This window comes from Oncorhynchus masou, chromosome 24 (assembly GCF_036934945.1).
Source record: "Oncorhynchus masou masou isolate Uvic2021 chromosome 24, UVic_Omas_1.1, whole genome shotgun sequence".
Lineage (NCBI taxonomy): Eukaryota > Metazoa > Chordata > Actinopteri > Salmoniformes > Salmonidae > Oncorhynchus > Oncorhynchus masou.
Genome location: NC_088235.1, coordinates 105,713,455 through 105,737,892, shown reverse-complemented (window position 1 = coordinate 105,737,892; position 24,438 = coordinate 105,713,455). Strand labels below are relative to the sequence as shown.

General features: G+C 44.9%; 1 protein-coding gene across 1 annotated transcript in view; it reads left to right on the top strand.

Moving 5' to 3' along the window:
- Positions 1 to 24,438, top strand: part of LOC135513190 (microtubule-associated serine/threonine-protein kinase 2-like) — a 316,935-nt gene that overhangs the window by 223,803 nt on the left and 68,694 nt on the right. The window contains exon 6 of the mRNA XM_064935986.1: positions 12,176 to 12,267. Within this exon, the coding sequence (XP_064792058.1) occupies positions 12,176 to 12,267 (92 nt within the window). The remainder of the gene's footprint in view (positions 1 to 12,175; positions 12,268 to 24,438) is intronic.

Here is a 24,438-nt window from a genome sequence, read left to right as displayed (position 1 = left end):
GCACCTATGACGCTACGCTACGCTAGCCAGACCGATCACTGTGCACCTATGACGCAACGCTAGCCAGACCGATCACTGTGCACCTATGATGCTACGTTACGCTAGCCAGACCGATCACTGTGCACCTATGACGCTACGTTACGCTAGCCAGACCGATCACTGTGCACCTATGACGCTACGTTACGCTAGCCAGACCGATCACTGTGCACCTATGACGCTACGCTAGCCAGACCGATCACTGTGCACCTATGACGCTACGTTACGCTAGCCAGACCGATCACTGTGCACCTATGACGCTACGTTACGCTAGCCAGACCGATCACTGTGCACCTATGATGCTACGCTAGCCAGACCGATCACTGTGCACCTATGACGCAACGTTACGCTAGCCAGACCGATCACTGTGCATCTATGACGCTACACTACGCTAGCCAGACCGATCACTGTGCACCTATGATGCTACGCTAGCCAGACCGATCACTGTGCACCTATGACGCAACGTTACGCTAGCCAGACCGATCACTGTGCATCTATGACGCTACACTACGCTAGCCAGACCGATCACTGTGCACCTATGATGCTACGCTAGCCAGACCGATCACTGTGCACCTATGACGCAACGTTACGCTAGCCAGACCGATCACTGTGCATCTATGACGCTACACTACGCTAGCCAGACCGATCACTGTGCATCTATGACGCTACGCTAGCCAGACCGATCACTGTGCACCTATGACGCAACGTTACGCTAGCCAGACCGATCACTGTGCATCTATGAAGCTACACTACGCTAGCCAGACCGATCACTGTGCATATATGACGCTACGCTAGCCAGACCAATCACTGTGCACCTATGACGCTACGCTAGCCAGACCGATCACTGTGCACCTATGACGCTACGCTACGCTAGCCAGACCGATCACTGTGCACCTATGACGCTACACTACGCTAGCCAGACCGATCACTGTGCACCTATGACGCTACGCTAGCCAGACCGATCACTGTGCACCTATGACGCTACGCTACGCTAGCCAGACCGATCACTGTGCACCTATGATGCTACGCTAGCCAGACCGATCACTGTGCACCTATGACGCTACACTACGCTAGCCAGACCGATCACTGTGCACCTATGACGCTACGCTAGCCAGACCGATCACTGTGCACCTATGACGCTACGCTACGCTAGCCAGACCGATCACTGTGCACCTATGACGCTACGCTACGCTAGCCAGACCGATCACTGTGCACCTATGACGCAACGTTACGCTAGCCAGACCGATCACTGTGCATCTATGACGCTACACTACGCTAGCCAGACCGATCACTGTGCACCTATGATGCTACGCTAGCCAGACCGATCACTGTGCACCTATGACGCAACGCTAGCCAGACCGATCACTGTGCACCTATGACGCTACGCTAGCCAGACCGATCACTGTGCATCTATGACGCTACGCTACGCTAGCCAGACCGATCACTGTGCACCTATGACGCTACGCTACGCTAGCCAGACCGATCACTGTGCATCTATGACGCTAGCCAGACCGATCATAGACGTGCTTCTGAATGGAGCTAGAAGAAAAGGAGCAATCACTATCCCTCAGTCTTTTCCGTTCACAGAGAAAGCAGGGCTTGTTTAGTCAGTCAGTTGCAGGTGGATAAAGAGTGTGATGAGGCTGCTGTCGATACTCTTCTGTCTGTCTCCCTGTGGCTAGAGAGAGCTGTGGCCATTCACCCATTCTGCAGGCTAGACGTCTCTAAATCAATCTCCCTTACCAGTGTATAGGCAGTACGCCGCCCCCTGTCTAACTCTGTGGCCCCCTACCCCAAAGGAGACCCTTTTGCACCCTGTCTGTAAAATTGTGCCAAGACTGTATCTGACATGCATCAGTACTATTGATGATGTTTCTGGTCTCTCTCTGTCTGTTGACTTCCTGCTCGCAGTGATGATGTTTCTAGTCTCTCTCTCTCTCTGTCTGTTGACTTCCTGCTAGCAATGATGATGTTTCTTGTCTCTCTCTCTCTCTCTCTCTGTCTGTTGACTTCATGCTAGCAGTGATGATGTTTCTGGTCTCTCTCTGTCTGTTGACTTCCTGCTAGCAGTGATGATGTTTCTAGTCTCTCTCTCTGTCTGTTGACTTGCTGCTACCAATGATGATGTTTCTGGTCTTTCTCTGTCTGTTGACTTCATGCTAGCAGTGATGGTGTTTCTGGTCTCTCTGTCTGACTTCCTGCTAGCAGTGATGATGTTTCTGGTCTCTCTCTGTGTCTGTTGACTTCCTGCTAGCAGTGATGATGTTTCTGGTCTCTCTCTGTGTCTGTGGACTTCCTGCTAGCAGGGATGGGGTTTCTGGTCTCTCTCTCTCTCTCTGTGGACTCCCTGCTAACGGGTGTCTGCATAATTGCTGCGTTCTCGTGTTAATTGGCACATCACATCGGCTGACTGTAATTATGTTGTTTAGCTCCGCCTGCCTGCCGAACCCCCGGCTGGCCTCACATGAAACTGTTTGGTAAGACGATTAGAGCCAGCAATCACTCAAATGAGAAAATTATCATTCACATTTAACATTCAAATCTCTCTTCTCTGTTTTGTGTGAGTGAATGCGTGTGTGTGTGCGTGCGTGCGTACTCTGTGGCCAGTGTGTGCGCTCTGTGGCCAGTGTGTGCGCTCTGTGGCCAGTGTGTGCGCTCTGTGGCCAGTGTGTGCGCTCTGTGGCCAGTGTGTGCGCTCTGTGGCCAGTGTGTGCGCTCTGTGTGTGTGTGCGCTCTGTGTGTGTGTGTGTGCGCGCTCTGTGTGTGTGTGTGTGTGTGTGCGCTCTGTGTGTGTGTGTGTGCGCGCTCTGTGTGTGTGTGTGTGTGCGCGCTCTGTGCCAGTGTGGGTGTGTGTGTGTGTGCTCTGTGGCCAGTTTGTGTGCTGTGGCCAGTGTGTGTGTGTGTGTGTGTGTGTTCTGTGGCCAGTGTGTGTGTGTTCTGTGGCCAGTGTGTGTGTGTTCTGTGGCCAGTGTGTGTGTGTTCTGTGGCCAGTGTGTGTGTGTTCTGTGGCCAGTATGTGTGTGTTCTGTGGCCAGTGCGTGTTATTGGTATGCACCACAAAGTAAGCAGCTAGGCTAGTGGAAGTATTCCCTCATGAAAAGCTGTGTGATGAGTCTCCTACCATCTGTTAATATGCAGGCTCTGCAGTATGGGCTTAGCATGTGGTGTGGCTTTGAAGAATAAGCTGCCATGTTGTGTATGATACATATGGTGTGTGTGTGTGTGTGTGTAGGGTTGTAACGGTTCACCAAACCCACGGTTCGGTACATATTGCCATTTTGTGGTCACGGTTTGGTTTCGTTACAGCGAGAAAATGAAATGCCATTGCCAATGTTCAGCATTTAAAGGTGTTTAATGAGCTCTTTACCTGTGTGAGGTTTGGTTCAGGAAAGAAACAACTGATTACATTACATGAAAACCCCTCCGTCCTGTCCATGTAGATACTAGGTCCTGGGCACAACATATTGATGTTCCAGTACGGAAAACGGCGAGGGATAAAAAGCTGTCAGCTCAAGGGGAAGACGCATTCTACCAGACGAGCTAAATGCCTTTTATGCTCACTTCGAGGCAAGCAACACTGACGCATGCATGAGAGCACCAGCTGTTCTGGACGACTGTTTCATCGCGCTCTCCGTAGCCGATGTCAGCAAGACCTTTAAACAGGTCAACATTCACAAAGCCACGGGGCCAGACGGATTACCAGGACATGTACTCATAGCATGTGTGGACCAACTGGCATGTGTCTTCACTGACATTTTCAAGCTCTCCCTGACCGAGTCAGTTATACTTAAATGTTTCAGATCACCATCGTCTCTCTGCTCTTTGCCCAAGAAAGCGAAGGTAACCTGCCTGCCCAAATGATTTACCACCCTGGGGCACTCACATTGGTAGCCATGAAGTGCTTTGAAAGGCTGGTCATGGATCACATCGACACCATTATCCCAGAAACCCTAGACCCACTCCAATTCACATACCGCCCCAACAACTCCACAGATGACACAATCTCAGTTGCACTTCACCGTGCCCTTTCCCACCTGTAGAAAAAGGAACACCTATGTAAGAATGCTGTTCATTGACTACAGCTCAGCATTCAACACCATGGTAACCTCAAAGATCACTAAGCTAAGGATCCTGGAACTCAACACTTCCCTCTGCAACTGGATCCTGGACTTACTGAAGGGCCGCCCCCAGGTGGTATGGGTAGGTAACAACCCATCTGCCACACTGATCCTTTACACTGGGGTCCCTCAAGTGGTACCAGAGTGCCAAGTCTAGGACAAAAGGGCTCCTTAACAGCTTCAATCCCCCCCACTGCTGCTACTCGCTGTTTATTATCTATGCATAGTCACTTTACAAATGACCTCGACTAACCTGTACCCCAGCACATTGACTCTGTACCGGTACCCCCTGTATATAGCCTCATTATTGTTATGTAATTATCTTGTGTTACTTCTTTTAATTTTTTAAAACTTTAGTTTATTTATTAAATATTTTCTTAACTCTATTTCTTGTACTGCTTTGTTGGTTTAAGGGCTTGTAAGTAAGCATTTCACGGTAACATCGACACCTGTTGTATTCGGCTCATGTGAGAAATAAAATTGGATTTGATTTCAGATGGGTTAATAACCTTAGGGATAAAGGCGGGTTTAGGCCGCAATGATACCCTCTTGTTACCTGGTGCAAACTGTGTACATGAGTGCCCTGAGAGCGTGTGAAAGTCCCTTACACTCTTGGCAGAGGCCAACACCAGTAGTAGCGCTGTCTTAAATGAAAGTACCTTAAGACCCACCTGATCCAGGGGCTTGAAAGGCTCTTGAGATAGAGCATCTAGAACAAAGTCCCACTATGGGGAAAGGTGTTTGGGCACCGGGCGCAAACGAGTGTACCGTTCCTCAAACACGAGCCATTCACAATCATAAAGGGATCTGGTGGATGAGGCTGTAGAACTTTGAATTGTTAAAATTACAATTTGGGGAAGCCCGTCGGTGTTCAAATTAACCTGTTCACTGGCCAATCCCAGAGTGCTAACTTGGGGGGCTGGGCGTCTGGGGATCTTGAGTGTTGAGGGAGGTCGACCTGCTGCAGCCTGGTGCGAAGGTGTGGTGATGTACACCGGGCTGTGTCTTCCTCGGCAGACGAAGCTTGAGGGTTTCTTATGATAAGCGCCTTAGGGTCTACCGGAGCATCCAGGATCTCCAGCTTCTCACTGTCTGACACCTTGGGATATCATGAGCCCCATTGCCCTCCCTGACGCCCGGATGTCGGCTTTAAGTATATGCAGGTTGAGGTCTGTGACAATGCAGAACTCGTCCCACAGACCCGGCTCCGGCATGACCACTATCTTGATCGGTGAATTCACCAATTTGTAAGTCGCTCTGGATAAGAGCGTCTGCTAAATGACTTAAATGTAAATGTAATGTAATGGTACAGTGGGACCAATCAAAGTCATGGAGGACTTCTGGCTGTGGTGTAGATGGGAAGACACCAGGGATTTGACAAGGGGGCAAGCCCTTCCATGTCAACACAGTCACCGGGTGTAACCTCCTCCAGGCATTCTGGTGAGATTGGTAGGAATTGCCTGGCTGGCCATTTGGCTTTGGGTAGCCTTTTAACCTTGTAGAAGGTACCACGTTCATGTGTACAAACAATAGTCCGAAAGTATAAACAAGGTTTTCCTCTAGAATTTTGCCTTTGCTTAGCTGTTTTCCATTTATTTTTATCCTAAAACAACTCCCTAGATACATAACATGATGCAGCCACCACCATGATTGAAAATATGAAGAGTGGTAATCAGTGATGTTTGGTGTTGGATTTGCCAACGCTTTGTATTCATGACAAATTTAATTTCTTTGCCAATTTTTTTGCAGTATTTAAAAAAAAAAATGTTATTCTTTACAGGCTTCCTTCTTTTCTCTCTGTCATTTAGGTCAATGTTGTTGATCCTGATCTATTACACTTTATAACTGTTTAAAAATCACCATTGGCTTCATGGTGAAATTCCTGAGTAGGTTTCTTCCTCTCTGGCAACTGAGTTAGGAAGGACACCTGTATCTTTGTAGTGACTGTGTGTATTAATACACATTACATTTTTTTAATTTAACTTTTATTTAACTAGGTAAGTCTGTTAAGAACAAATTCTTATTTACAATGACGGCCTACCGGGGAACAGTGGGTTAACTGCCTTCCTCAGGGGCAGAACAACAGATGTTGGGGCAGGGTAGCCTAGTGGTTTGAGCGTTGGACTCGTAACCGAAAGGTTGCAAGTTCAAACCCCCGAGCCGACAAGGAACAAATCTGTCGTTCTGCCCCTGAACAGTCAGTTAACCCACTGTTCCTAGGCCATCATTGAAAATAAGAATTTGTTCTTAACTGACTTGCCTAGTAAAATAAAGGTAAAAAAATATATATTAAAAAAAAAAAAAAAAAATGTTATACCTTGTCAGCTCAGGGATTCGATCCAGCAACCTTTCAGTTACTGGCCCAATGCTTTAACCACGAGGCTACCTGCTGGCCCAAATGTGTGTCAGAAGTGGGATTCAAAGCCTAATGAATATCTTCACCAGGCAGGAAGAAATATTCAGCGTCTGCTTTTATTTTTACACATCTACCAATCAGTGCCCTTCTTTGCGAGGCATTGAGAAACGTCCTTGGTCTTTGTGGTTGAATCTCTGCTTGAAATATACTACTCGATTGAGGGACCTTACAGATAACTGTGTGTGTGGGGGGTACAGAGATGGGGTAATCATTTAGAAATCATGTTAACCACTATTATTGAACACATAATGAACCCATGCAACTTATTGTGTCATTTCTTAAACACTTGTTGACCCCTGAACTTATTTAGTCTTGCTATAACAAAGGGAATGTGTTTTCACCAAAGACATTTCAGGTTTATATTTTGTATTAATTTTGAAAATGTTCTTCAAGAAATTATGGGGTATTGTGTCTAGGCCAGTGACACAAAATCTAAATTGAATCAATTTTATATTTCGGATGTTAAACAACAAAATTTGGCAAAATTCAAGAGGTTTGAATCCTTTCTGAAGCCACAGTAGGTTTTGTAGTTGTATTAGCAGTAGCTAGATGTTCCCACCAAGGAGCTGGCAGGGAATTCAGCTATTCATCAGTAACACTTAGTTACTGCCTCGTGAATTCTACATCACCACCTGATAAAATAAGAGTTGCTTTCATCAAACATACGTCTAACCTCTGGGAGCTGGCTCGGGTGTGTGCATGTTAGTGAAGTTATTGGTTTGAGCTGAGACATGAGCTTTTAAACCCTCAGAAAACAAACATACTTATAACCTCTGGGAGCTGGCTCGGGTGTGTGCATGTTAGTGAAGTTATTGGTTTGAGCTGAGACATGAGCTTTTAAACCCTCAGAAAACAAACATACTTCTAACCTCTGGGAGCTGGCTCGGGTGTGTGCATGTTAGTGAAGTTATTGGTTTAAGCTGAGACATGAGCTTTTAAACCCTCAGAAAACAAACATACTTCTAACCTCTGGGAGCTGGCTCGGGTGTGTGCATGTTAGTGAAGTTATTGGTTTGAGCTTAGACATGAGCTTTTAAACCCTCAGAAAACAAACATACGTCTAACCTCTGGGAGCTGGCTCGGGTGTGTGCATGTTAGTGAAGTTATTGGTTTGAGCTGAGACATGAGCTTTTAAACCCTCAGAAAACAAACATACTTCTAACCTCTGGGAGCTGGCTCGGGTGTGTGCATGTTAGTGAAGTTATTGGTTTGAGCTTAGACATGAGCTTTTAAACCCTCAGAAAACAAACATACGTCTAACCTCTGGGAGCTGGCTCGGGTGTGTGCATGTTAGTGAAGTTATTGGTTTGAGCTGAGACATGAGCTTTTAAACCCTCAGAAAACAAACATACTTCTAACCTCTGGGAGCTGGCTCGGGTGTGTGCATGTTAGTGAAGTTATTGGTTTGAGCTGAGACATGAGCTTTTAAACCCTCAGAAAACAAACATACTTCTAACCTCTGGGAGCTGGCTCGGGTGTGTGCATGTTAGTGAAGTTATTGGTTTGAGCTGAGACATGAGCTTTTAAACCCTCAGAAAACAAACATACTTCTAACCTCTGGGAGCTGGCTCGGGTGTGTGCATGTTAGTGAAGTTATTGGTTTGAGCTGAGACATGAGCTTTTAAACCCTCAGAAAACCTTAATATAACTGGTTCGGACTGAGAGAAGTGAACCAGTATGTCATGATATTATGGTGCTTTCACTCTTGGTCCCTTTGAGACATTTTTGTGAACTCGGTGCAGTTTGTTTAATTTGTTGTGTAGTGTGAACATGCCAAAGGTAGTGTTGGGGAATAATCATAATTATTTGGTAACATAGGTAAGATGTTTTATATTCATCATATGTTTGTAAGTTACTTCTCATCAGAATGTTATTTCTGTATAATACTGTGGCGGGGTTGCAGTATCTGTTCTATGTCAAGACTGAGTTACTTGGGCCGGAGAGAGTGGAGAGGTCAAGCGTGTATCTCTTGGCTCCACAATGTCTGTGTGCCAGTCAGTGTGTCTCTGTGATCTTGTCAAGATAGGATGGATTTGATATATGCCTGTTGATATGGAGGATTTGTTTATGGTTCTGAGTTTGAGAAAAGAACATAGTTTAGGAGACAAAGCTGAATGATAAATTATGCCTATGCTGTCTGGCTATGTGTGTCTTTGCTATTAAAGGATCTCAGTTGCAAGGTGGAAGGGACTCTCGAAGAATTCATTGATAGACACTGAATTGATCTGAGAGTCACAGGGTTGTGATAGAGCTCATATAATTAAAGATGGACTTTGTGATAACGAACTCTGACTTGTGTGTGGTTTGCTCTCATGATTTGGTAAATAGTGGACATTTCCACGACAGTAGGCTAATAGAGCTTCATCAGCTGTTTATTGATCGTGGGGTTTGAAATGTGTGAGAAGACAACCTATTTGGTGAGAATCACAACATCTATTCTAGCTCTTAAAGGGGCAGTAGCTTACATTGGGTGTTGAATTTTCAAGTACAGAATTATTTATTATCAAATCAAATTTTTATTGGTCACATACACATATTTAGCAGATGTTATAGCGGGTGTAACGAAATGCTTGTGTTCTTAGTTCCAACAGTGCAGTAGTATCTAAAAATGATTCACAACAATAAACACACATCAAATATTAAAATAATGGAATTGAGAAATATATAAATATTAGGACGAGTAATGTTGGAGTGGCACAGACTAAAATACAGTAGAATAGAATACAGTATATATATATATATCTGGGATGAGTAAAGCATTATTTAAACATTATTAAAGTGACTGGTTATTCTATTGCTATTTTTTCTTTAAGCAATTTTCATGGTAATAGGAGCTTCTGATTACATGTATGATGTCTCATCGTATGTCTCATAATTTAATGAAATCAATCTAAACTCATCAAAAAAAGAAATGTCCCTTTTTCACGACCCTGTCTTTCAAATTAATTCATAAAAATCTAAACATCTTCACAGATCTTCATTGTAAAGGGTTTAAACACTGTTTCCCATGCTTGTTCAATGAGCCATAAACCATTCATGAACATGCACCTGTGGAACGTCGTTAAGACACTAACAGCTTACAGACGGTAGGCAATTAAGGGCACAGTTATGAAAACTTAGGACACTAAAGAGGCCTTTCTACTGACTCTGAAAAACACAAAAAGAAAGATGCCCAGGATCCCTGCTCATCTGCATCATACTGACTGCTATTTTTTATTTTGACCCCCCCTTTGTTCAGGGATAAATTATTTAATTTATGTTAGTCACATGTCTGTGGAACTTGTTCAGTTTATGTCTCAGTTGTTGAATCTTATGTTCATGCAAATATTTACACATAAACGCAGTTGACAGTCAGAGGACGTTTCTTTTTTTTGCTGAGTTTATTAGCTTCCAAAATGTAAGTAGTTATATCTAGCTGTCCGATAACACATTCTGGTTGAATGGCTTGTCCTGCAGTTTGTAAAACCCCAGAGTGAATGTTGGAGAAAAAAATCTGGGTTCCTTTCTAAACACAGCAATGTGAATGTGAAGAGCACTCAGAACTGGCAAAAAAGTCCTTATTCCAAGGCAAGAGCGGTGTGAAGACAACGACAACGGAGCTCTTTTGCTTCTTTTCTCTTACCCCAGTTCACTTTAAAGAGGACAACATGTAGAAACACCCTTACACATGGTGAGAAGAGAAGCCACTCCTATCTGGATGACTGTAATTACAGAACAACGTTCATTTCACGCTCCTGCCTGCCTGCCTCCACAAATCTGCCATCTAACCATTACCCTGTCAATGTACCCATCTAACCATTACCCTGTCAATGTACCCATCTAACCATTACCCTGTCAATGTACCCATCTAACCATTACCCTGTCAATGTACCTAGTCCCTCTCATTTCTCTGTCCTCCCTTCACACTGTTTCACTTCTTCTCTTCTTAAACTGTACCTCTCCATCTCTCCACCCTACTATACCCTCTCTCCATCCTACTATACCATCTCTCCATCCCTACCTTTCTCCATCTCTCCATCTCTACCTGCATCTCTACCTCAGTTGACAGAGTGCCATTTCTTTATTGGTGGCTGGGTTTTACCACTACTCTCCTCCATCCTCCGCCCATCTCCTCTCTTCTCCATCTTCCTCTTTTCTCCTCTCTTCCTCTCCTCTCCTCTGCAGACTCTCTGCTGTTGACCACCTGCTGTGAGAGACATATATTATGCAGAGCTGACTGATGGCATTGTTAGTTTGCTGTGTGTTTGTGTACCTGTTTCGTGTCATCATTGCAGCAGCACCAGGCTTGCAGCAAAGATACTTCACTGAGCTCTGCAGCTGTTTTTATGTTAGGCGTCGTACTGCAATTAGCTTACTGGCTTATTATAGACACTCATGAAACCACAACACAGTGAGGTGTTCCACCTTGATTAATAACGTGGCTAGAAGCACAGATCTATAATCAGACCTCTCCTGGCCTGAGCTCTCCATGATTCTGCTGTTCTAGTCACTGTGTTTCTATGTTGTTTCCTCTGGATGGACTGTGAAGGGCACAGTAACATTTCTCGCATCACTGAGCAGCACGATGTGTAAATGTCTGCTCACAAACTCACCCACCGTCCAGGTGCACCTACCACATACTAGGGTTGGGCAGTATCCAGTTTTCATACATCATTTTTTTGTTGACGGTATTGACAATATCCCGGTATACCACCCAAGCCTAACACACACTCACACACCGTCTCCATGGACGGACGGACACACACCATTCCTTCTCCATTTTTCTCTCTCACTTGCCCTCCTTGGTAGGTCACCCCAATGTAGTGTGCCAGTCTGAGCAGTGGGCAGTGAGTACTATACAGCTGTGCTGAGTGGGGTCTTGAGAGAGAGAGACACTCTGGGGTCAGCTGGGATGCTTTCATGAATGGGTGTGTGTGGAGCTGCTACACTGTTCCTTTAACTACTTCTACTGTAACCTCTAACCTGATTAACTTGGTCTACTGTAACCTCTAACCTGATTAACTTGGTCTACTGTAACCTCTAACCTGATTAACTTTGTCTACTGTAACCTCTAACCTGATTAACTTGGTCTACTGTAACCTCTAACCTGATTAACTTGGTCTACTGTAACCTCTAACATTGTAACCTCTAACCGGGTTAAATTGGTCTACTGTCACCTCTAACCTGGTTAAATTGGTCTACTGTAACCTCTAACATTGTAACCTCTAACCGGGTTAAATTGGTCTACTGTCACCTCTAACCTGGTTAAATTGGTCTACTGTAACCTCTAACACTGTAACCTCTAACCTGATTAACTTGGTCTATTGTAACCTCTAACCTGATTAACTTGGTCTATTGTAACCTCTAACCTGATTAACTTGGTCTACCTTAACCTTTAACTTGTTTGAAGAGTATTAAGGAAGCCACTTATTACTTGTTCTGTGGACACTGAAAGAGGGAATGCCATTGAGGAAATGGTATGCAGATAGAAGAACACATTATGAGAATGAAAGTGTTGTTCAACTGGCTCCAAATATATTGGAAATCTGCGCCCGGTTCAGAGCAAACTCCCTATTGGTGTGTGCTGTTGTTGTCGTTTTTAAGTGTGTGTCTCTTCTCTTCCTAGCTGTCGGACCAGTAACAGGAAGAGCCTGATTGTGACATCCAGTACCTCTCCTACACTACCCAGACCACACTCACCACTACATGGACACCCAGGTAAGACACACACATACACACTCACTCACTAACACACACACACTCACTCAATCACCAACACACACACCCACCCACCAACACTCGGCTTTATTTTAGTGAAATGTTTGAGTAAAAATGTTCCACCATTAAGAATCCTATTTTCCTTAACCCTAACCTAAACCCCCAAAAAACTTAACCATAACCCCTAACCCTCACCCCAAAAATACTAACCTTAACCCCAAAACCCCTAACCTTAACCGTAAACCTGACCCTTAAAGTGGAACTGACAGCGTTTTATCAACATGACATTTGATTAACATCTGTTCATATACACTCCCAGGAATAATGTTCTGATAAGCGAGTGCTTACATTATGGTCATTTTCAGAAATTCATAGAATGTTTGGGAAGGCATTTGTGAAGACTCAGTGTATGAAAAAGAGGCTGTGTGTTTGGACACTTAATAGACACTGCAGTAAATAAAACCAAATAAAAGAATGTGTCCAGGAACGGAGTTTACATAGACCGGTATGCCATAGCCAAACAGAGCTACAGTAAACCAACATGCAAATAGCAATATGCCACATGGGCGTTAGTGAAATAGCCTACCATCATTCACTTTGAAATGGACTGTGTGCTTATAGACGGTAGCAACAGCGTATCTTTAGATCATTAGAACACATATTTACCGAAAGCCACAAAATACATCTGAATGGATTTCTGCAAATATATAAAGTGCATTCAGAAAGTATTCAGACCCCTTGACTTTTTACACATTTTGTTACGTTACGGCCTTATTCTAAAATCAATTAAATTGTGTTTTTCCCTCACCAATTTACACACAATTCCTCATAATAACAAATCAAAAACAGGTCTTGCTTCACCGTAGGGATGGTGCCAGGTCTCCTCCAGACGTGATGCTTGGCATTCAGGCCAAAGAGTTCAATCAAGCCAGAGAATCTTGTTTCTCATTGTCTGAGTCATTTAGGTGCCTTTTGGCAAACTCCAAGCGGGCTGTCATGTGCCTTTTACTGAGGAGTGGCTTCCGTCTGGCCACTCTACCATAAAGGCCTGATTGGTGGAGTGCTGCAGAGATTTATGTCCTTCTGGAAGGTTCTCCCATCTCCACAGAGGAACTCTGGAGCTCTGTCAGAGTGACCATCGGATTCTTGGTCACCTCCCTGAACAAGGCCCTTCTCCCCCGATTGCTCAGTTTGGTCGGGGAGCCGGCTCTAGGAAGAGACATTGGTTCCAAACTTCTTCCATTTAAGAATGATGGAGGTCACTGTATTCTTGGGGACCTTCAATGCTGCAGAATTGTTTTTGTACCCTTCCCCAGATCTGTGCCTCGACACAATCCTGTCTCGGAGACAATTCCTTCGACCTCATGGCTTTGTTTTTGCTCTGACATGCACTGTCAACTGTTGGACCTCATATAGACAGGTGTGTGTGCCTTTCCAAGTATCTTTCAATCAATTGAATTTACCACAGGTGGACTCCAATCAAGTTGTAGAAACATCTCAAGGATGACAAAAGGAAACAGGATGCACCTGAGCTCACTTTCAAGTCTCATAGCAAAGGGTCTGAATACTTACGTAAATAAGGTTTAATTTTTCTATTCTAAAAACCTGTTTTCGCTTTGTCATTATCACTGTGTAGATTGAGGATTTCTATATTTTTTTCTCCATTTTATAATAAGACTGTAAGTTAACAGAATGTGGGAAAAGTCAAGGGGTCTGAATACTTTCCGAGTGCACTGTAAATATCACAGGAGTTTTACATTTGGGGACTTCACAATCCTTTTGATCAAGCAACCATGAAAATGTAGGCTCTCTGCCCCTCAGCTATGCACAACAACAAGATCAACAACTAATGCTAGCCAGAGCAAGATGAGCTAAAATCTAACGAAGGAACATTAGATAAACACTCTAAAACTTTTTCAGCTAGTTGACCGTCAAAATTGCACTGATAAACGATGGGAAAATGTAGCCTCCTCTTCCTTCTGCAGCTGGCCTGCCAATACATGCTTGTCCCAACTCACGTTTTAACAACTGAATGGGAACTTGCATGCCTGCCCGCCCATTTGATCGATGCCAAATATATTTGATTGCCAACTAAGATGTATGCTAACTGTTGATAACAGTCATTCAAGTTTAGCATAGCTAGATAGCAAAGCGATTCACATGTCTTGCTTGCTAACCAAATAATACCTGTAGCATCTGTAGCTATAGCCAACGAAAAATGATGTGTGGGAAAAAGTCAGTCACTCACCCACTTCTCCAATGACATGACATCCTCCCAGCAGCTTGCTAGCGAGATTGTTGATGTTAGGCAACGTGTTTTTAGCTTGCTAAATAAATAGCAAGCTACATAAATGGATACGCTAGCCCAGGGGTGTCAGACACAATCAGCGCATGGACCATATTGAAAAAACACAACAAGGATTCTCCCGAGCGGCGAAGTGGTCTCTAACACTGCATCGCAGGCATTCCTACAGACCCGGGGTTCATTCCCGGGCTGTGTCACAACCGGCCGTAGCTGGGAGTCCCATAGGACGGCGCACAATTGGCCCAGCGTCTTTCCGGTTAAGGGGAGAGTTTGGGCTTTACTTGGCTCATCGTGCTCTTGCGACTCCTTGTGGCCGGTCGGGTGCCTGCAGGCTGACCCCGGTCGCCAGTTGAATGGTGTTTCCTCCAACACATTGGTGCGGCTGGCTTCCAGGTTAACCTCTCTAGGGGGTGTGGGACACTAGCATCCCACCTGGCCAACATCCGGTGAAATTGCAGAGCGCCAAATTCAAAAACAGAAATACTCATAATAAATATTCAAAAAACATACAAGTGTTATACATCGGCTTAAAGATGAACTTTTTGTTAATCCAACCGTTGTGTCAGATTTCAAAAAGGCTTTACGGTGAAAGCATACCATGCGATTATCTGAGGACAGCACCCAGAGCACAAAACATTACAAAAAGTTACCAGACAAGTAGAGGAGTAACAAAAGTCAGAAATAGTGATAAAATTAATCACTTACCTTTCATGATCTTCAAATGGTTGCACTCACAAGACTCCCAGTTACCCAATAAATGTTTGTTTTGTTCGATAAAGTCCCTCTTTATATCCCAAAAACATTTTGTTGGTGCGTTTTTTTCAGTAATCCAATGGATCCAAGGCGGTCAGGCAGATGAAAAATACCAAAAGTATCAGTAAAGTTCGTAGAAACATGTCAAACGATGTTTATAATCAATTCTCAGGTTCTTTTTAGTCGTAATAATCAATAATATTTCAACCGGACAATAGCTTCGTCAATATAAAAGAAAAACAAGAAAGGCGCGCCATTCAGAGTGGTCTTACTCTAATATTCTTCAGAATACAAGCCTGAAACAATTTCTAAAGACTGTTGACATCTAGTGGAAGCCATAGGAAGTGCAATCTGAATCCTAAGTGAAAGGCAGTCAATGGAAAACTACAAACGTTTAAAAAAATCCCACTTCCTGGATGAATTTTTCTCAGTTTTTCACCTGCCATACCAGTTCTGTTATACTCACATACATTACTTTAACAGTTTTGGAAACGTTAGTGTTTTCTATCCAAATCTACCAATTATATGCATATTCTAGCTTCTGGGCCTGAGTAACAGGCAGTTTACTTTGGGCACGCTTTTCATCCAGAGGTGAAAATAGTGCCCCCTACCCTAGTGAGGTTTAGCGGGCTGGTTTTAAGGAGTGTGGTTTGGCGTGTCATGTTTCGGAGGAGGCATGACTCCGCCTTTGGCTCTCCCGAGCCGGTTGGGGAGTTGCAGTGAACAGACAAGCTCGAATTTTGGGAGAAAAGGGGGGTAAAATAGAAAAGAGGAAAAAATAAATAACACAACACATTCACGGGCCAGACATACTTATTTTGTACTTTTTTTGTATTTAAAAAAAAAAAACGTCCCTTTAATGTACACTTACGTACATAGGATTTAAACATATTAAAACAAAATAGTAAAATAATATTTGTAAAGTATGTAATAACGCCACGTAACAAAAATGTTGCTATCTTTGTTTTGCACTGCATGGATCACCAGTGCGGTTGAATGCAGTGTATGGTCCACTCAACATGTAGGCAGGCCTATTACAGCAACATCTCATTTACATGGTGTTTTGTTGCAGGTTTTGGTTATTAATTGACATGCTTTAAAACCTGAAGCCAGACTGCAACATTTTAGTAGCCTAGCTAGGACTGTGGCATGTGTCTGTATACTTTCCCTCCGCTGCACGATGTAACAAGACACACAAAAGCAGCGCAATTGAAGTTGAATTCACCGATGCGAGCGCATCAGGCTGTAATTGAATGAAGTACAGGAGATAACTCAACTTGTGACTCATTATACTCGCTTGTGTGTCCTATTCAATCCGCGGGCCTTGTTTGACACACGTGTGCTAGCCAATTAGCCACGTTATGACTGACTTGTGATCATTGTCCTTGCTAGTTTTATTGTATTGACATTGCAAGCCTTAGTTATAGTTGTTTGTTTTTGTTCAAACTATGGAGTCATTGACACTGAAACAGTGCATCCTGAATGGAGGCAGCAAACAATGTACCAGGCCAGCTGTGTTTTACAACCTGATAGCAATATGTCTTGGACTACCAGTGCATCCTGAATGGAGGCAGCAAACAATGTACCAGGCCAGCTGTGTTTTACAACCTGATAGCAATATGTCTTGGACTGCCAGTGCATCCTGAATGGAGGCAGCAAACAATGTACCAGGCCAGCTGTGTTTTACAACCTGATAGCAATATGTCTTGGACTACCAGTGCATCCTGAATGGAGGCAGCAAACAATGTACCAGGCCAGCTGTGTTTTACAACCTGATAGCAATATGTCTTGGACTACCAGTGCATCCTGAATGGAGGCAGCAAACAATGTACCAGGCCAGCTGTGTTTTACAACCTGATAGCAATATGTCTTGGACTACCAGTGCATCCTGAATGGAGGCAGCAAACAATGTACCAGGCCAGCTGTGTTTTACAACCTGATAGCAATATGTCTTGGACTGCCAGTGCATCCTGAATGGAGGCAGCAAACAATGTACCAGGCCAGCTGTGTTTTACAACCTGATAGCAATATGTCTTGGACTACCAGTGCATCCTGAATGGAGGCAGCAAACAATGTACCAGGCCAGCTGTGTTTTACAACCTGATAGCAATATGTCTTGGACTGCCAGTGCATCCTGAATGGAGGCAGCAAACAATGTACCAGGCCAGCTGTGTTTTACAACCTGATAGCAATATGTCTTGGACTACCAGTGCATCCTGAATGGAGGCAGCAAACAATGTACCAGGCCAGCTGTGTTTTACAACCTGATAGCAATATGTCTTGGACTACCAGTGCATCCTGAATGGAGGCAGCAAACAATGTACCAGGCCAGCTGTGTTTTACAACCTGATAGCAATATGTCTTGGACTACCAGTGCATCCTGAATGGAGGCAGCAAACAATGTACCAGGCCAGCTGTGTTTTACAACCTGATAGCAATATGTCTTGGACTACCAGTGCATCCTGAATGGAGGCAGCAAACAATGTACCAGGCCAGCTGTGTTTTACAACCTGATAGCAATATGTCTTGGACTGCCAGTGCATCCTGAATGGAGGCAGCAAACAATGTACCAGGCCAGCTGTGTTTTACAACCTGATAGCAATATGTCTTGGACTACCAGTGCATCCTGAATGGAGGCAGCAAACAATGTACCAGGCCAGCTGTGTTTTACAACCTGATAGCAATATGTCTTGGACTACCAGTGCATCCTGAATGGAGGCAGCAAACAATGTACCAGGCCAGCTGTGTTTTACAACCTGATAGCAATATGTCTTGGACTACCAGTGCATCCTGAATGGAGGCAGCAAACAATGTACCAGGCCAGCTGTGTTTTACAACCTGATAGCAATATGTCTTGGACTACCAGTGCATCCTGAATGGAGGCAGCAAACAATGTACCAGGCCAGCTGTGTTTTACAACCTGATAGCAATATGTCTTGGACTGCCAGTGCATCCTGAATGGAGGCAGCAAACAATGTACCAGGCCAGCTGTGATTTACAACCTGATAGCAATATGTCTTGGACTGCCAGTGCATCCTGAATGGAGGCAGCAAACAATGTACCAGGCCAGCTGTGTTTTACAACCTGATAGCAATATGTCTTGGACTACCAGTGCATCCTGAATGGAGGCAGCAAACAATGTACCAGGCCAGCTGTGTTTTACAACCTGATAGCAATATGTCTTGGACTACCAGTGCATCCTGAATGGAGGCAGCAAACAATGTACCAGGCCAGCTGTGTTTTACAACCTGATAGCAATATGTCTTGGACTACCAGTGCATCCTGAATGGAGGCAGAAAACAATGTACCAGGCCAGCTGTGTTTTACAACCTGATAGCAATATGTCTTGGACTACCAGTGCATCCTGAATGGAGGCAGCAAACAATGTACCAGGCCAGCTGTGTTTTACAACCTGATAGCAATATGTCTTGGACTTTTGGAAGAAGAAATGTGTTTCTTTGCAAGAAATGTATCGTGCATTTAACTGCATCCACGTATTCTGCCAACAATGCCTTATTGTACGTGATAGAACCTATTTTAAAACCTCTCATAAAGCTGGTTTTGAAGCATAAACTGGGAATTTGATATTTTTGACTGATATTATAATTTTATATTTGTTTCATATCTGCAAAGTAGTAAAAATGCAGTCCGTTCCACTTTATGCTCAAAATAGCATTTGAACAAATTCAGAACATGAAATAAGTTATAGTTTTCGTGCCTTGTCAGGCCATTTGAGTGTATTGTTGGAGCATTGGGGTCCCAATAACGTAGGAAAACAAGTACACTCACTCACTCACACACAATATGGATCTGACAAACCCTCATCAAACGTGTCGTCTTTCTCTAGTCTTTTCTGAGCTTAAGTTAATATCTTCCAAGCCCATCCACTGCAGTTCATCACAGCATGCCGTTTCTATCAGGGGGGTTTGCAGCAGAAAACTCCACGTGGTTTTCCAGAAAATATAGTATCACATATGACCCAATTAGAACTGAGAATATACACAGAGCTCTGCACAGTCAGGGACTGGAGGCTCTGCTGTTCTGGGACATCAGTGTCTGTCTGTCTCTGGCTGGCTGTGTGTCTCTGTATGTGTGCACGCGCAGAGAGCCGGAACCACTGCATTTGGAGACAACAGTTCCATGACATGGCAAAGTGCCAGCAACATATACAGAGTACTCACACCCATAATCCATACAGAGTACTCGCACTGTACAGAGTACTCGCACTGTACAGAGTACTCGCACTGTACAGAGTACTCGCACTGTACAGAGCCCTCGCAATGTACAGAGCCCTCGCACTGTACAGAGCCCTCACACTGTACAGAGCCCTCACACTGTACAGAGCCCTCACACTGTACAGAGCCCTCACACTGTACAGAGCCCTCACACTGTACAGAGCCCTCACACTGTACAGAGCCCTCACACTGTACAGAGCCCTCACACTGTACAGAGCCCTCACACCGTACAGAGCCCTCACACTGTACAGAGTACTCGCACCCATAATCCATACAGAGTACTCACACTGTACAGAGCCCTCACACTGTACAGAGTCCTCGCACTGTACAGAGTCCTCGCACTGTACAGAGTCCTCGCACTGTACAGAGTCCTCGCACTGTACAGAGTCCTCGCACTGTACAGAGCACTGGCACTGTACAGAGCACTGGCACTGTACAGAGCACTCGACTGTACAGAGTACTCGCACCCATAATCCATACAGAGTACTCACACTGTACAGAGTACTCACACTGTACAGAGTACTCACACCCATAATCCATACAGAGTACTCACACCTTACAGAGTACTCACACCTTACAGAGTACTCACACCTTACAGAGTACTCACACTGTACAGAGTACTCACACCCATAATCCATACAGAGTACTCACACCTTACAGAGTACTCACACCTTACAGAGTACTCACACCTTACAGAGTACTCACACTGTACAGAGTACTCACACTGTATAGAGTACTTGCACCCATAATCCATACAGAGTACTCACACCTTACAGAGTACTCACACTGTATAGAGTACTTGCACCCATAATCCATACAGAATACTCACACCGTACAGAGTACTCGCACCCATAATACATACAGAGTACTCACCGTACAGAGTACTCGCACACATACAGTACAGAGTACTCGCACACATACAGTACATAGTGTTCACTGGTTGTGTAATCGGTGTCAATGTTATCTAGCTGTGTGTGTGCGTGTGCGTGCGTCCGTGCATTCTTTTGTGTCTCCAGCCCTGATGCAGCAGCCTAATGTAATCTGACAGGTTTAGGTGAATGCTCTGACAGCTTGCAAAGCTACACACACACACCCATGCACGCGTGCACACACACACCCCTTTTCGAAAGACAGAAAACAAGAGAGGTAGAGATAGAGGAGAGAAAATGGTGGGATAGGATGAAAGGAGAGAGAGCGAGACAGACAGGAAATCACAACACTGTGTCAACATGGGGGCTACGACCTTGATTTCTTATTGGTGGATCAAGTTGAGCCAGCTGACATTTACTGAGATGATATCACAACCATCTAATTTCCTCAAAAGGAAATAATGAAACTGAATAGCCTGTCAATCACACACACACACATTCAGGCTGGAAGTGTGGTCTCTTGGCTCAAAAGGCTCTCTGATCACAGCACTCTGAGAAAGATGTTCTTGTGTAACGATGCTGCTCTTACCCACGCGCGCATACACACACATAAAAGGGATGCTGTGTCCCAGGAAACCAGATAATGCTTTGTAAAAGCCTATGTCACCATAGTGGCTCCAGACTCTAATCGCATTCACTACTTATCTCACCCTGGGTAGGGCTCATATGAACTGATTTCATAGAGAGTTAGAGGGAGAGAGAGAGAGGGAAGTGGGAGAGAGAGGGAGGGAGGGAGGGGTGAGAGGTTGAGAGTAACAGGGAGGACATGTAGGGACAGATACACTGAGGAGGGAGGGGGGAAGAACAAAGAGGACATATAGGGATAGAGAGGCATATATATGAACAGAGAGGACATATAGGGATAGAGAGGGCATATAGGAACAGATACACTGAAGAGGAGAGGAAGAGAGTAGAGAGAAACGCCAGCACACAGGAACAATAGGGAGTGACGCCAATGGAGTGTAAGAATGCAGAAAAGAGAGTAACAGAGAGAACATATACGGACAGCGAGACACTAAGACAAACGAGGAGAGAGCAGATTTGAGGAAGAGAGAGGCGGACTGCTCTCAGCGTCTCTTCCTACTGATGGTTTTGTGGCTGCTGGGAACTGGCAGGTCGTGAGCAGCATCCATAATCAACACAGTGGTATTTCCCTCCCTCTCCATCTCTCTCTTTCTCTCTATGCCCTTCAGTTGACTGTTTCTGCCCAGAAAGATGCTGTGGCTATCGTTACCGTGGCAACAGACCTTGTACCAGTCTCAGTCTCTGCCCCATCTGGCTTGCCCCTCTGTCATACCAGCTGTGTGCCAACCTTGAGGAACATTAACAGCTAACTAACTACAACACAATTAAGATAATGATCAACGAGAGTCCCCTAATTCCCCCAAAACCAGTTATACCTTCCTAATACAAGTCTAAGGTTTTACAAATGCGATACATTTGTAATATACTGAAATTAGTGAATTGCTGCCAAAGGCCATCTTGAATAGCTGAAGGCTTCATAAAAGGGCGATAGCTTCGAGAGAGCAGTAGTGTTGTTTTGTGCTGCTCCTGAGACATATACAGATTAGGGATGCAACGATACACGGTATGTTATCGAACCGTTCGGTACGCCCCCTACAGTTCAATACTCACACGTGAACCGCGGAATTACCATATGCCTGTCATTTTCCTAGAATTTCCAAAACCTGCTTATTGCGCTGAAGAGTACACACACGTTGTACATTCAGATCCACAGAACCAGACGTGCAGCTTGTGGCCATTAAGGGGCTCCTGAGGGCTGACAGACTTCACTCCACAGCAATGTCTCAAAATGTGGCAACCGCAGTGACCGCAACCCCCTCCCCCTTAAACAACCAATGGATGATTTGGAATGACATCTCAGTAGGAAACCTCCCTAAAGGGGCCCCATGATGAGAGGGGAAACTAAATCCGCTGTGTGGGAACATTTTGGATTCAGCATTCAATATGATGACGAGGTTAAGAAGACCGTTAAGAAGACAGAGTACAGTCTGCAAGCATTGCTTTGCCACTGTCGGCTACTCGAGTGGAAACACTTGTAACGTGTCATTTACATGGTGGAGCTGGAGCATTGAGAGTCACAACAATCTCTCGCTGCTGCCTTCCAACAACAATTTGCGACAAATTCAGAAAAATCTAAAGAAATAACGGAAGCAGTGGGAGTATTCATAGGCAAAGATTTGCAGCCCTATTCGGTGTTTATTGGCTCGGATTTCGTCACCTGATTTTTAAAAAAAATCCCCTCCCGCACACATTTCAACAGCAAAGAAACCCCCAAACTCTATGAAACATAACAGAGATAAATTGAAAAGGAATTGACACAGACACCCTATCTAGCTCTCTGTGAAGTCAACCAGTCAGCCAGTCAGTTAGTCAGCCAGTTAGTCAGCCTGCCAGTTAGTCAACCAGTCAGTTCGTCAGCCAGTCAGTGATTCAACCAGTCAGTTAGTCAACCAGTCAGCCAGTTAGTCAACCAGTCAGTTAGTCAGCCAGTCAGTGATTCAACCAGTCAGTTAGTCAACCAGTCAGTCAGTTAGTCAGCCAGTTAGTCAATCAGCCAGTTAGTCAACCAGTCAGCCAGTTAGTCAGCCTGCCAGTTAGTCAACCAGTCAGTGATTCAACCAGTCAGCCAGTTAGTGATTCAACCAGTCAGTCAGTTAGTCAGGCAATCAGTTAGTCAGTCAGGCAGTCAGTTAGTCAGCCGGCAAGTTAGTCAGGCAGTCAGTTAGTCAACCAGCCAGTTAGTCAACCAGTCAGTTAGTCAGCCAGTCAGTGATTCAACCAGTCAGTTAGTCAACCAGTTAGTCAACCAGTCAGTTAGTCAACCAGTCAGTTAGTCAACCAGTCAGCCAGTTAGTCAGCCTGCCAGTTAGTCAACCAGTCAGTGATTCAACCAGTCAGCCAGTCAGTGATTCAACCAGTCAGTTAGTCAACCAGTTAGTCAACCAGTCAGTTAGTCAACCAGTCAGTTAGTCAACCAGTCAGCCAGTTAGTCAGCCTGCCAGTTAGTCAACCAGTCAGTGATTCAACCAGTCAGCCAGTCAGTGATTCAACCAGTCAGCCAGTTAGTCAGTCAGGTAGTTAGTTAGTTAGTCAGCCGGCCAGTTAGTCAGCCAGTCAGCCAGTCAGTTAGTCAGCCAGTCAGTGATTCAACCAGTCAGTTAGTCAACCAGTTAGTCAACCAGTCAGTTAGTCAACCAGTCAGCCAGTTAGTCAGCCTGCCAGTTAGTCAACCAGTCAGTGATTCAACCAGTCAGCCAGTCAGTGATTCAACCAGTCAGTTAGTCAACCAGTTAGTCAACCAGTCAGTTAGTCAACCAGTCAGTTAGTCAACCAGTCAGCCAGTTAGTCAGCCTGCCAGTTAGTCAACCAGTCAGTGATTCAACCAGTCAGCCAGTCAGTGATTCAACCAGTCAGCCAGTTAGTCAGGCAGTCAGTTAGTCAGTCAGGCAGTCAGTTAGTCAGCCAGTCAGGCAGTCAGTTAGTCAGCCAGGCAGTCAGTCAGGAAGTCAGTTAGTCAGCCAGTCAGTTAGCCAGCCAGTCAGTTAGTCAGCCAGCCAGTCAGTCAGGTAGCTAGCCAGCCAGTCAGGTAGCTAGCCAGCCAGTCAGGTAGCTAGCCAGCCAGTCAGGTAGCTAGCCAGCCAGTCAGTCAGGTAGCTAGCCAGCCAGTCAGTCAGGTAGCTAGCCAGCCAGTCAGTCAGGTAGCTAGCCAGCCAGTCAGACAGGTAGCTAGCCAGCCAGTCAGTCAGGTAGCTAGCCAGCCAGTCAGTCAAGTAGCTAGCCAGCCAGTCAGGTAGCTAGCCAGCCAGTCAGTCAGGTAGCTAGCCAGCCAGTCAGTCAGGTAGCTAGCCAGCCAGTCAGTCAGGTAGCTAGCCAGTCAGTCAGTCAGGTAGCTAGCCAGCCAGTCGGTTAGTCAGTCTTAACCCCA